Source organism: Aedes aegypti, chromosome 2 (assembly GCF_002204515.2).
Source record: "Aedes aegypti strain LVP_AGWG chromosome 2, AaegL5.0 Primary Assembly, whole genome shotgun sequence".
In the NCBI taxonomy this organism is placed as follows: Eukaryota; Metazoa; Arthropoda; class Insecta; order Diptera; family Culicidae; genus Aedes; species Aedes aegypti.
The window spans coordinates 57,848,287-57,863,305 of NC_035108.1; the positions used below are offsets into that span (position 1 = coordinate 57,848,287).

General features: G+C 38.6%; 1 protein-coding gene across 1 annotated transcript in view; it reads left to right on the plus strand.

Moving 5' to 3' along the window:
• Positions 1 to 8,897, plus strand: part of LOC5569213 (5,10-methylenetetrahydrofolate reductase) — a 31,846-nt gene extending 22,949 nt beyond the window's left edge. The window contains exon 5 of the mRNA XM_021840914.1: positions 8,255 to 8,897. Coding sequence (XP_021696606.1) covers positions 8,255 to 8,635 — 381 coding nt within the window. The 3' untranslated portion in view covers positions 8,636 to 8,897. The remainder of the gene's footprint in view (positions 1 to 8,254) is intronic.
• Positions 8,898 to 15,019: the final 6,122 nt, after the last annotated feature.

The following is a 15,019-nucleotide window of genomic DNA, read 5'->3' on the forward strand; positions in this document are numbered from 1 at the left end:
AGATTGGTATTATACTGTAATTACTATAATAGTAGAAACCATGGGGAACCTGACGCAGTTTCTGTCAGGACATGGTTGCTATAGACAGTACCTGCATAGGTTCGGGCACTCAGAATCTCCTGCGTGCCTCAATTGTGCTGGTGTGGAGGAAACAGCGGAGCATGTCGTGTTCGATTGCCCCCGTTTCATTGTTGTGAGAGGTCGCATGGTCGCTACATGCAGAGGGGATACGTCCCCCGACAATATAATAGAGAGAATGTGTGCGGATGCCGAGTGCTGGAATGCAGATTAGCCCTGCCGAGGCTGATCCCTTGTAACATTGTTTAACCTTCCAGTCGTCGCGTGGTTCGCTACCGTCAAAACCGTCACGCTGCTGTTGTGAACGAGAAGCGAGGTTTTTTCAATAGTGTTGTACAAAATACAACAGCGCGTTAAGTCGGCTAGGAGAAGCAGTTTGCCTAGGCTACTTCTGCTACACGCTATATGCACAGGCCCCTCCCCGAAGAAATACCGTAAGGTGGTTCCGGGGAGATAAGGGTCTGAGGCCAAGGGTAATGTCGATGCACTGTTCACCACCAATTCTAAGAGAATTCCTCAAGAACAGTGCATAAGCTGGTTTTAGCGGGTCGTCGTTGGTGCGTCACCATGTGAGACTTTATATGATAGATGCTCCTGTGCTTGTTGATTCTCTGGACTTTACTGCGCTGCTCTTCATACTCTTCAGGCCGCCGATGCCGAGGTCGGTCTTGCGATTCCGGTTGAGGGATGACTTCCGGTACGCAAGCACCCGGCGACCCAAAGCCGGCGATTCGTCGTGATCGATACTACTCTCCGATGGAGAGTTGCCCAATGGAAGATTATCTCCCGAGACCTGTAACGTTACGCGTTGTTCTTATTCTGTTGTTAGCCGATAGAGTGCCGAAGTCGGCCTAGCGATTCCGGTTGGAGGATGACTTCGGGTTCACTGGCGCTATGATGACTCAAGCCGATGACTCGCTACGGACTAGTCAGAATAGTTCCCGACGGTGAATCTATCCTACTCTGAAGAAGATTTCCCCGACTGTGTAAGACCTTCCGAACCGATGCTATTCGGGCAGTTGCCGAGGTCGGACCTGCGATTACGGTGAAGCAAAAAGTTCAGGTTCACAGACGCCCCGACGACCATTTCCCGGTGCCTACTCCGATCGCGGCCCGACGCCCTCTGGTCTTCTCGCCATTTCTGTTGCAGCGACGACATTGTATGCAGTATCGCTCTGTTCACCGCGTGCCACGTATAAGTGTTGACAAATTTTCTGCACAATGTTGTCGGAGTTTAAATCTCCGTCACTGCTTCCGAGCATTTCGTTCCGCACTTCCGCGTATCTTTAGGAGTCAAAAACTACATGATGCGGTGTCTCCTCGATGTTTGTGTAGTCTGGGCAATGTGGCTCTGCGTGCCCGAATCTCTGGAGATACTTTCTGAAACATCCATGAGCTGATAGAAACTCAGGGTGTCCATTCAATATCAGTTTTCCGTTTCCCGGATTTTTCCCGGATGCCAAAAAGGTAAAAAAACGGATTGATAAATGATTCTTGATTTAATATTTTCTGTTTTATTTTTAAATACAAAATGGTCATATTTGGAGTACTTGATCTAACTGTTTTATGTATTATTTTTTGATTAAAATTATAAAATATTGTGAGTTAAAAATGGTTTGAATTTCGAAGGAGTTTTGGACAAAAAGATACACACAATTTGTTGAAATATTTAAAAGACCGTCCACCTCCAAGAATCTTTAAGAAGTTCAGAGAGATTTTTTGCTCGGTGCATCTTAATTAAGACTATATTTCCATAAAATAGTAAAGTTCAATAGCTAACCCATAACCGTTTAAGAATGTCTTCGAAACTATGAGGTAGATATGGCTTATAGCTGGTTCCTGAAGAAAATATTGATCTGATGAAACTCATGTTGGATGCACTGGGACTAGAGTTACCAGACGTACTTTTTTTAGAGTACATGTACTCTTTTTTGTCTTAAAAAATTGTGTACTATTCTTTTTTCTAAATGGGCAAAATTATACTCTTTTCTAGTTATAACCAGGCTTCTTCCTTGCTCTTGACTTATCCTCTTTTTCCCCCTTTAAATGATCAACAACAAAAGAGAAGCGATTTTACCCACACACAAACTGAGCGTACTTGATCTGCGGGATGAAGAGTTTACACGTTTGTCTTCGCTTATTTTCATTCCCACAGTGTTAAAGAGTTTGTTTTGACATCCGCAGTGCTCAAAAGAGAAAGAGATTATTTTCTCCCTTTCTCAGTTAGGGGGAGAGCATTGTTTCCCATTTCTCAGTTCGGGAAAGAGCATTTCCAGACAGCTCTTCGTTGTCTCTTTGTAGCTCTTTGCCCAAAAGGGCAAAGAGGAAAGCGAAATCATGCTCTTGCGTTGACGGAGAAACCAACCTCAGTTCATCCCAAAAGCAATGATGATGTGTTTGCAGAGCTTCACAGTAAGCTAGAGCTGTCAAATGGAAGATGTGCGTTTGGATAGAGCCAACGTTTCTCTCCACTCTCTCAGCCACGGATTATTCAACCAACATCGAATGCTGACTCATAATTGTTATGAGCGTACGAGGTCGCTCCATCTATCAGATCAAGATGAGCAAAATAAAGCCTGGTTATAACTGACGATTGCCGAACAAATCAAATAATATTATGAAGAAACCAGAAATTTCCCATGAAAACAGGAATCCAACGATTTTCGTTAAATTATAGCTGATTCGAATTGGTACGATTAGCTCAATAATTATCAGCAAATATTCATAAGGTCATATATCTCACTAATTATAGATATAAGTTACCTAACGGTAAAACTGTTGTTAAGTAATTAGCTAACTATTGATTTTTGGTTTATAGTTAATTATTGATTATCGATTTAGTTGAACTATTGGGAACAACTTTTGCTCAGGCAGGCAGGTTGAACACAGCTGTGAGAATGGAAAGATTTAACTTTAAAATATAGTGCCTAAAGCCTAATTTGCTGCTGAACAGGAATCGCTAAAGAAAATTTTCGCAGATTCCTTGCAGAAATTTTCTACAGCGACTCCCGTTTTAACTGACATTTCTTTTCAACTGCGTACTGCGATCAGAAAAAAGCGCATTCTTGATCGATTCCTTGCAGAAATTTCCCATGCATCAAGATAGGCCGAGAAATTACTTGTCAGCAGCGAATCAGGCTTAAAAGACGAAAATAAACTACTAAACTAATCAAGCTTACGTCTTCTATATTTCTTCAACAATTCCCTAGAAAAACTTAATTTAATGACAATACTCGAGATTCTTTACAGATCCAAGGTTTGAAAAAGCACTCTTCTCAGTTCTAGTATCCTGTACAAACCAATATTGTTCTACATTTGGTATAGAACATTCATGCTAAGTACTAAAAAAATAATTGATAGACTATAAAATTGCCAACTGCTAGTTTGTTTGTTTCATTAGTTTCACGAAAACTTGCTTGTAAAACATTTGTAAAAGTATGTCAGCCATTTGAAATAGGCTTGTTATAATTAATTGTGACAATGATGCACTGCCCATACTCGCAAAACAGTCCCATTTGAATTTTCATCACTTTTTAGTTTTCTTCGTGAATCGTACTTATTATTAGTGTACTTCTTGGTAACATACCTAAAATTGTATTTTTGTATGGACAAAATGCGAAAAAAATACCAAACTATGTGCGTCCCATATTGAAAGTACCCGCATAACAGTCCCACTAGTAGATTACGATGAAATTCAAGCCAACCCTTTTCTGTTATGGTTCCTGTAATCTTGCATCGTAGTTATCATTTCAAAAGAAAAAGAAGTACTACTAATTTGAGTGTTTTAAGTCACCTTTATTCCATAAAAATGTAGTTTTTGCTTGACATGACTGGTGATATTAATGGTTGAAACATATTAAGTTTTTAATTCTTGCGAAAGTCTAAACAATAAACAGCATTCCTCCAAGTCAAAGCTATATCTGTCACATCTCTCATCCTCTAGCCAATTAGTAACGAAATCTTCGCCTCCGGTAGGTTCATCTTCCAACGACGTGGAGTGGAAAGCTTTTCCCACTGCTATCGTCGAAGGGTCAAACTGTGTTTTAGCGATAAGGTACCGCGGGGCAAGTGGGTAAGTGGGGTAAGTGAAAATAATATGTATATTTTACTCAATATATGAATTAACGTTTTAAAATCATGCGTAAACCATTGAGGCCATACGGAGCATTACGGTAGGTAAGAGATTCCTGAGATTTTCAGCCATTATTGCATAATAGAGCGAAAAATTGTTAACCTGTCAAATAGTACTCCGTAAGGGGTGGTCCATTAATTACGTAAGGGTTTATGGGGGGAGGGAGGGTTGAAGATTTCTTACGCGCCATACAAATTATTTTTGGTTTTCATACAAAAAATCTTACCATGGGGGGAGGAGGGGTTGAAAAACCTCTAAAATTGTCTTACGTAATTAATGGACAGCCCCTAACAAGTTGGCGGCGTGCAATCTTATTTCAATATTTTCAGTGAAAAAAAGTTGCGGACAATAATTTTCTGTACCACTTCTAAGTTGTCCCCTATGACAGTTTCAAACTGCAATAAACACAATTTTAGAATTAATTCGACGTAGACCTAAAAATAACAAAATTGAAACACCGTCAATTTTCTTATCAGGTGGGGCAAGTGAAAAGTTTATCATTAGGGATTGAATTTGTGTTTTCTCTTTAAGTAGCTATGAGTAAACATGGTTCGTAATTATCATAGAAAAACATAACGTGCTGATAATTCAAGAAACACTATACTCAATGCGTTGAAAGCTATTAGAAATCATGGAACTTCTCTAAAAGAGGTTGCCAAACATTACGATATTAATATGTCTACTTCGGGCAGCCGATTAAAAGGAAGACGTTGACTGAAAAGTTGCAATATTAGAGAACGCACGGAAATCTCGTGGAATGTCTATGTAAAGCTAGTTCAAAACAGGTCTATCCACATAAAAAAGATTCTAAATACGTTATTGAAGGATTCCGTTTGATTTCTCCCGAAGAGTTATCCGACGTCATATCCGACTTTCTTAAAAACAAATAACGAGCGGTGGAAATTCTACAGAGCAGAAATGGAATTGCTGTCTTAGATTTCTTACGTGCCATACAATTTATTTTTAATTTTCATACAAAAAAATCTTACAATGGGGGGAGGGGGGTGGTGTTGAAAAACCCCGAAAATTGTCTTACGTAATTAATGGATCGTCCCCAAGGTGCGCGATAACAAAGTAAGCGAGTCCTAAGTAATGGGACTGGTATGCGGGTATATTTGCATTTGGTGTAAAAAGTACTCGGATAACGAGTCCCACCTGCTATTATCTTGGATTTGTACAGTAAAATCAACTGCATTAACAATATTTTATTTGTTGAGCATTTTCTTATACTGTAATGATAATGTGTTGAGTAATGACACCAGAATTTTATGTTACCACCTGCGGCGTTACGAAAAATTTTGCAGTAAGGTTCAGATGCGTTTTTCTCGACATGATGATTTTCCTAATGGGACTGTATTGCGAGTATGGGCAGTGCAGTCAAGTGCAAATCTGCATGTGGATAGAAAAACCAGTGTAATTTGTCGCGTAAATGTACATTTGAAGAACTTTGGGTATGGATCCATTTGCTTAGAAACATATTGAAACCACTGCTTGGTGACCTTCGAAGTGCGATACACAACTTTCCCAATAATCCATTTATCAAAGCAAAGCACAATACTTGTTCTCTTATTAGGCTGGTTGAAATTTTTGTCGTAAATAAAGAATGCAGCACTTAGGCAGTATTTAATTGATTTAGCCAAGAATCTAATGAAGAAGATCACAAAATCGGAGCAAGATTACCTAAAGTTCCTCGAAAGTGAATTCATAAATAATCTTACAAGTAATTTGTTGGGAATAATAAAAATAAAACTATAAATCTGCCAAAATCTATACAAAATCTCGTAAAGGCTACGTCAGTAATTTGTCAGTCCTTGATAGCAAAATTAGTCCAGAAAAAGCTTCACCTAGAATCAGTATCGTCAACAACCCTAGAAATCCGCCAACGAAAATTGATAATGAGTCTGTCCATGACTTCAGTAGATCCACCAAGAAATATATTCTTTTGGCTCAACTTTTCGTCAACCCTTTAGTAGAAATTTCAAGAATTTCAATAAAATCATACAAGCATATTTTCTAGAATATCTAAAAACCTTATTAGCAATATACTTATAAACTTTAAAGTGTCAGAAAGAACTTTTGAGAAACTGTTCAACTCGATTACCTTAAGGATTCCAGCAAAAATCTCATTCAAAGTTTGTAATGAATCGAAATGGATATCATAAAGAACCTTGTCAAGAATCCCTAAATCCGTTCCTAGAAATATTTCAAGAATCTCAATCAACCTTTCTACCGGCAGCTTATTTTTTTCGCTACAAAAAATATTCAAATCGCGGTAACATTTTTGTTGTTTTGACGAATTTTGTTTTTCTATATTTTTGCACCATTTTTTCACAATCTTCACAAATTCTCAAAAAAAAAACTCTATTTTATATTAATCTGTATCGGCATTGACAATGGATCATCTGTTTTTGAAGATATTCCGGTATTCCTTGAAGGACCGACACTTCTCAATTAAATTTATTTGGTCGTCCTTATATGTTTAGTGAATTTATAAAAAAAAAAACTAAAATGTGGGCTATACAATATTAGGCAATGAAGATTTTCTCTGTAAAAAATCATATAAATCTCAAAATTACAAAAGGAAGTTTTTCGAAGTTTCAAGACCTTGTTACGGCCGGAGTGCTTCAAAAAACATAAAAGCTCATTACTCATCCAAAAACGGTTGCACCGATTTGTACCATTTTTTCGCAACAGACTCTAATTGAGGTATAATTTTGAAAAGCAAATGACCGAACATGGGAATGTAGCTTGTAGCCTGAGATATTTTCATGGGTTATAGCTACGATTCGGTCCCCCAAGGAATCTTGGATTGATCAAAACCGGTAATGATTCTAAAAATAGAAAAGTTCTCAATTGTGAAAAATTATGCAGAAATATTGAGAAACAAAAAAGTTTTCGTGATTTGAATATTTTTTGTGCTGAAAAAATGAAGCTATCTGTACACAAACACACAATTTCCCGGTGTGATCTCCAAATTCCCGGGTTTTTCCCGTATTTTTCCCGGTCATTTGTAATTCCCGGGTTTTTCCCGCTTTTCCCGGATTTTCCGGATGGATGGACACCCTGGAAACTGTGCCAGGTAGAAGTTCATCTCTCCATACTTCTTATTCATCCCCGTCGACAGGTTTGGGATGCGCCAGTGGGTAACAGCACGATTGGGACTGCGCGGGAAAAGGAAAATGGCCTTTCTCCGCGCAGTCCCACTCGTACTGCCACCTCGCCCTGGATCCGACTCAGGAGATCTTCCGTACGTTTCTGACGTCTCCTCGTTGCACTAATATACTATTCTTTATAACTATCTTGGTATCATATAGCTGTTGAACGGCATCCTTATCTTCCATCAAATTCCGACGTAGACGTTTCTCCAGCTGCCTTGAAACTCCGTACCTGTGCCCTCAGCACTATCCAAATGTTCATCGTAGTACTGCTTCCATCTTTCAATCACTTCGCCCTCGTTCGAAGAAATGCTCCCATCTTTGCGGCTCGCGGTATGAAGTCTTGCGGGATGCATTGAGTTAGTGATAAAACTTCCGCGTTTATCAGCTACGGAACAGCAGTTCTATTTATTCATACTACTTGGGCGTGTTTTTTTTTATTAGGCTTGGAACAGACGAATCCGCTTCTGTCCATGATGCTCCACGTTCTTCTCTTCTAGAATAGGTTGTTATGTAGTCTCCATACAAAATACAATGTTCCCGCCTGCGATGTTAATGACTGCTATGACTGTACATCAACAGACTTTGGCTCAGTTTTTCTATGACTAGGAAACGGTACGAATGAAAGCCGATTACACCGGACTTGAAAATGTTGTCCGTTGTGGTGATCTCATGGATGACGATATGAATGGCAGTGTGCAAGCTGGTGTGCGCTAAAATTTCGAGCTCAAAATCGTTGCCGTTAAATCATTTAGTAATCGTTCTCTAACCGTTTCTTGAAAAGTTCAAATTTCATTGGATGTACGATTCACCATAAGTTGCATAGTTCATAACCAGAAATTGTCAAACTACCGGAAACTAACCAACGAACCATTTTCTTCCTTTATAGGTCGATCTCGGCGTGGATTTCGTCCTGACGCAAACCCTGTACGATGCCGCCTCCTACCTGCAGTACGTGGACGAGTGCCGCCGGGCAGGAATCACCGTTCCCATCGTGCCCGGCATTTTCCTGCCCAGTTCGTACGACCAGCTCGAAACGGTGCTCAACCTAACGCGGGTCAATCCCCCGAAGGACGTGCTCACCATGCTCCACTCGCACGCCCTCGACGAACCGGCCGTCTTCGAAGCGTTCGTGGTGAAACACTTTGTCGACCTGGTGCGGACACTGCGCCAGGAACGGCCCGACGAAGTCAAACTGGTGCACTTCTTCACCTTCAACCGGCTGGGGTTGCTCGCAAAGGTGCTGGACAAGATTGCGGATTTGTTCTAGTGGATGTGGGTGGGGTCTTGTGTAGGTGGGCCCGGATAAGCTCAATTTTTGGAGGTCCAGTTGGCATAAGCCACATTTGAAGTTAAAACCTTATTTATAGCACAGAGAACAGACATCCGATTTCGATTCAAGAGATTGTATGGAACACCCAGGACATACGGAAAGGAGTCGCTGTTATCCCAAAGTTCCTAAACATGATAGTGAACCCATTTTAATAGATTTATACTCAAATAAAAAACTAATCTAACGTATAAAATAAAAATGATTTTGGTCAATTTTTCATTAAAATTAGGATGGATTAGTTGAATTTCACATGCAGGGCTGGTAGCGATTGAGTTTCTTAAGGTGAAGATGAATCGAAGCCAAACCTCGAATTTTCAGGAGCACAAATCTGCAAAACAAAACATCCGTTTGAGCAGAAAACTTAATCGATTAGTCACTAGCTGGTGGTGACCAATCGATTAAATTTTCAGCTCAAGCGGGTATTTGGTTCTCCAGATTTGTGCTCTTGAAAATTTGAGGCTTGGCTTCGATTCATCTTCACCTTATTACTTCAGTCGTCGCGCTGTTGTATTTTGTACAACACTGGTGAAAAAACCTCGCTTTTCGTTCACAACAGCAGCGTGGTGGTTCTGACGGTGGCCAACCACGCGACGACTGAAAGGTTAAAAAAGGGAATAAAGACCTTCCGCCTGAAAAAAAGAGAACAAACAGAGGCAAAATAGAAACCAAAAAGAGACTAAACAGGAACCGAGAAGACATAAAGGAACCAAACTGGAATCAAGAGATGAGAGTCCCAGACATGCCTCTAAGGGTATTTCTGAGAGATTTTTCGTAACATTATGACAAGTAACTACTCGGGTACTAGGAGTCGTATCCTATTCTTGGCATTTTTGATTCATTTCGGCAGTGGGGTTTTATGAAAGCTACTGAGCTCATATTGCAAAGTATCAGACGATTCAGCATAGATTTGCGAATAAAAATAAATCTACCGCAAAACGTGTTTAGAACGATTTTAGGTAACTAAAAATGATATTTAGATCGAAAAAAAAAATTGGATGTTAGAGGTTTAAGACATCTCGCGTAACAATTCAAAAGGGCCAATCCTCAGATCGTTGATTTTGCAGTATTTAAACCAATCTATGTGATTTCCTGCTCGTTGAGTGACGATTAACTATTACTACACGATAACAAAAGATTTTATTCTGAAAACTGGCAAAAATGTGGAAAAATTATAAATCTAAATGTTAGATCCATTTCCAATTTTCAACCAGGCTTTTTTCATGGGCCAATTTGAACTTTGTTAGCTTGCCTTGGCCCAAGGATAGTTTTTTTTTTTGGTTTTTAACGAATGAGCAAGAGAGAGTCTTTGGTTGGCCTCTCACCATGCTAAGGCCAATGACAGTTTGCGAGATTTTCCGATTGTAGGCCCTCTTGATGGAGGGAGATCCGATCATTGGCCATTTTAAACTGAGGGCCAATGAATGATGCATAATTTGTGGGTGTTGGGAAGTGCTATCGAATGGTATCAAAACCAGATTTGTTTACGATTTGATCATTGGCCCTTTAGAAATTTTTTATTACCAATTCGTTTATTTTAGGCTCACACGCCGTATTCAGCTAAACAAAACCGATTTGCTGTTTCTAGATTGTATAGAAAAATTAAAATTTTTAACAAAATTATTGTCCGACAAACTTTTCATTTTCATCTGCGGAAGCCCTTTAGAATTGTTACGCGAGATATCTTGATTTACCCTCGATTTTTTTAAGGATCAATTTTGAAAATATTCCCAAGAGTCCACCAAGGTTTTGAACAGAAATTCCTCCAAATGTTCTTTCAGAAAAAAAAAAAATCAGTCCTAGTCCTAGTGGAAATCAGCCCGTGATTCTTCCATCGATTTCCCTAGGATTTCGTCCAAGATTTCCGTGAGAAAATCTCCTTAATTCAAACAGTAATTTCTTCAGAGATGGCTTCACTTATTTCTTAGGATTTCTTTTTAAATTGGTGTTCATGATTTCTTCAAAATTTCAACCAAGAATTCCCAAGTAACAAAAAACTCTTATTCAGTTTATGACATTACTTGGGTTTCGCTTAAGTAATAAGTCGAGAGGTTCATCCTGAGATTCCGTCCGGAATTCCTCCAGATTTTTGTTTCTAAAATTTCGCATTGAAGGCAAAACATTTATCCCGAAATTCAACCAGAGATGTCTCTAAGCATGTCTCGTAAAGAAAATTTCAGATATTATTGAAGTAATTTCTGAAAAAATGCAACTCCTTAAATTGGACAAAACATTTGCAAAATGGTAAACTTTGATGGGCTAAATCTCAATTATTTAGGAACTGATTTTAATGAAATTTTCACAGCACTCGGGACACAACTTGAATTTCGACATATATTTTTCAGTATTTTTTTCATTTTCGAGATCAAAAGTAATAACGGTTTGAATAAACTGAAATTGTTGACGCTAATTTCGCTGAAACTATGAGACTAATACTTCAATTTTTCTTAATTGAAATTTGTCAAAAAAAAAATCCCTTCAGGTAAACCGCTATGACTTATGAACTCTTAAAAAAAAAACAGTGAAAACTTAAGACTGGATTCGAAAAAAAATGAGACACACGAAAATGATCACCAAAAATTCATTTTAAATCAAATACTTCTCAAATATTCAGAGTATAAATAATTTTCCCTAACTAATTTATTCATTGAATTTCCTCCCCTAAGCTGAATGCTCGTACATTTCTCTTAACACTGCTTATGAGATCTTGGGCGAGGCTTAGCCCATCTTTCTTACACAATTTCTCCCTTCTTTTCTTCAGAGCTTCATCGGTTTTGAATGTTTTTCCGCTTTACTTCAACTTCTTCTTCATTATCGCCCAAAATTTTTCGATTTGACGATGTTTTGGTGTAATTAGCGGGTTCTCTCCTCCTTTCGATAAATCTGCCCGTTTATGGTGCCGGTTGTAACGAGCGGCTTGGTGTACCGTCCGCAATTGTAGATCGCCTGCCACAACAGGTACTTCTTCGCGAATCTGTCCATCTTTCTCTTTCGGAACTTTTCCGAAACCTCCATACGTACCAACAAAAAACTCGAGGCCGGGGATTTGTCTGGCTTCACCAGCCACTCACGGTACAGCTTCCGCGCACGCAATTTGGCCACCGTGGTTTGCTTGTCAGTCCGGTTTGGCGCATTCCTGACCTTCAAAACACGTAGCCCAGCCTTCTTCATGGTCTGCTGGACAAACCACTTCAACGAATTGCCCTTTTTGGCCACGTCTCGGGTGGAAAGGTTCGGGTTATTCTTCTGCCTTATCTTCCGCGCCTTCTCTGGGTATTCCGTTTTTGGTTTTCGGCCGCTTCTAGCGCGTTAATTGTTGGTCTTCGTCTCCTGGAACATCTTCACAACGCGGGACACGGTGGAATTCTAAAGGCTTGGAATGGATTCATCTGTGCGACTGACCTGGATTATCAACTCTTCTTGTTTCAAATGCATCTTGAAAACTACTTGACAGATCGCGATACAATTTTGCACACTTAAACATAACACTCTAAACTAGTATTACCCAAAATTTCATTAATTTTTATCCACGCGACAAAAAAGTTACACCCATGTTGAAATTGAAGTTATGTCCGAAATGTTGTGAAAATTTCATGAGTTGTATCCGATGTTTGACTATTGATTTAAGCTTTGTCAAATATTTGCATATGTTGACAAAGCGTGCACTGATAGCTCTACTGGAAAGATCGGCGAGGAACTCCTGAAAGAGGTCTTGTTATGTTTCCTGGAAAATCTCCTAAGCAAATTACTTTCAAAACTCTTCAATCAGCTCTAAAGGCTATCTTGAAAGACCTATCGTAGGGATTAGGAAGATCTCTTAGAAAACTGGCTGAATCGGTGAGAGGATTATTTCAGAAATCTCTGGTAGAAATACTAAGATGGCATGTTGTAGTAGCGTTGAAGTGCTCAAGGATTTCTTGGAGCAAATTCAGGAGAGATTTCTGAAGGACTCTCCGAAAGTATTCTAGTAGAAAATTATGGAGAGATCACAAGAAGAATTTTTGGAGCCTTTCATCGACAAATGTAGGAGAAATTTTTTGGAGAACCTGCGGAATTGTCGCGAAGCCTCTAAAATCTTGCAACAGGATTGAATGTGAGAAAAGTTACTTTAGAGACCATTTTGGTTGAAAAGGAGACTTCAGAAATCTTTCAATAAAAAAACAGAGATTGTTTAGAAACTTGCCTTAGAAATAGTGACCAATTTTCTAAAAAGAAACCTGCTACCAGCGCTGGACATGAAAAAGAGCAAAAAACAAAGAATATTTTGTAGAGTAAGTAAGCAAACTCAGACTATGAGTAGAAATTTATTAGAGTGGGAAAATATATATACACTGAAAAAAAATACCGCATGAAAATCCTGAGTTTATCTATGCAATTTCGAGAAAATAAAAAGTCATAATTCACATTAGATATTCCAAGTAATACCTGTCTGGTTGAAAGCATTCAGTTTTGACATTAATTTTTCATAATAAGATCTATAGGTTTCTATACGTGGAATTTGATTTTCAGTCCCATGAAACTCTTACCAGATATTTGCCTCAGTATAGATATCATTATTCACAAAGTAGATCAATATCGATAACAATATTACTCCAACGTGTTTCAGTGTATTTTTTTTAAACCGGTTAGAAACAAATTTGTGTAATCTTGGATGCCTGTTCTTCTAGTGAAACTGATGGTAACATTTCATCCACAGTGTTGTTTGCTTCAAGTAGTGTTTATGCCAAACCATTTCAAGTCAAAGATCGTTAGGGCAAGAGTAGTAATTTTCGGAGCATGACGACGGCTTGATTGTAATGCGCATTCATTACATCCGCATTGCGAGGCAAGCACTCACATTTTGCGCTAATTTTATAGATTAGGAATAGTTCTAGGATTAGTGCTAGGTCAAAAGTTACTCCCCTCACCCTTGTGCCAAATAAGACAACGTTATTATATTACTATTAATCTTTTTCCAATGAATAAAACAACGATGAACGAGCGGCGGACAGTGAAAATATTTTTTGTTTTTAACTAAAACGGAGCGTTCGGTAGTCTTAGCATGATTGAGAACAAGCCCTGCCTTCTGAGTAGGTGGATCGTTTTTTCTTCCTTTATTCCAGGGGAGAGGATTAGTACAGAAGTCTCTGGTAGACATACTGAGATGGCATGTTGTAGTAGCGTTCAAGTGCTCAAGGGTTCTTGGAACAAATTCTGGAGAGATTTCTGAAGACATTTTCGAAAGTATTCTAGTAGAAACTATAGCGAGATCACTAGAAGAAATCTTGAAGCCTTTCCTCGACTAATGTAAGCGACATTTTTTGGAGAACCTGCGGAATAGTCGCGAAAGAATCCTTGAAAGTTTTTTGAAGCCTCTGAAATCTTGTAACAGGATTGAATGTGAAAAATTACTTTCGAGACCATTTCGGTTGGAAAGGAGACTTCAGAGACCTTTCATTTAAAACAGAGACTGTTTAGAAAATTGCTTTAAAATAGTGACCAAGTTTCTAAAACAGAGACCTGCTACCAGCACTGGACCTGGACATGGAAAAGAGCAAAAAACAAGAATATTTTGAAGTGCAAGTAAGCAAACTCAGACTATGAGTAGAAAACTATTAAAGTGGGAAAACATATTTACACTGAAGAAAAATACCGCATGAAAATTCTGAGTTTATCCATGCAATTTCGAGAAAATAAAAAGTCATAATTCACAATAGATATTCTTGAAAAAAAATGAGTATGTTTAGACATTTCATGCAATATGTTTGCCCAGTATGCTTCCAAGAAATATTTGTCTGGTTGAAAGCATTCAGGTTCGACATTAAATATTCATAATAGGATCTATCTTGGATGCCTGTTCGTTGCTTCAAGTGAAACTGATGGAAACATTAAATCAAAATGAATGTCACGCTAGACTACAATAAATCACATTTTTCATTAGCGGAATTCTAAAACTATTGCCATTTTCCATCAATAGACAATAATAATCGTAAGATTTTTCATCCACACCGGACGGATGTTTGCTTCGAATGGTGTTTATGCCGAACCATTTCAAGTCGAAGATCGTTAGGGCAAGAACAGTAATTTTCGGAGCATGACGGCGGCTTGATTGTAATGCGCATCCATTACATCCGTATTGCGAGGCAAGCCCTCACATTTTGCGCTATTTTTATAGATTAGGAATAGTTCTAGGATTAGTGCCAAATAAGACAACGTTATTATATTATTATTAATCTTTTCCTAATAAATAAAAAAAAAACTGAACGAGAACGAGCGAAAATATTTTTTTTAACTTAAACGGAGTGTTCGGTAGTCTTAGCATGATTGAGAACAAGCCCTGCCTTC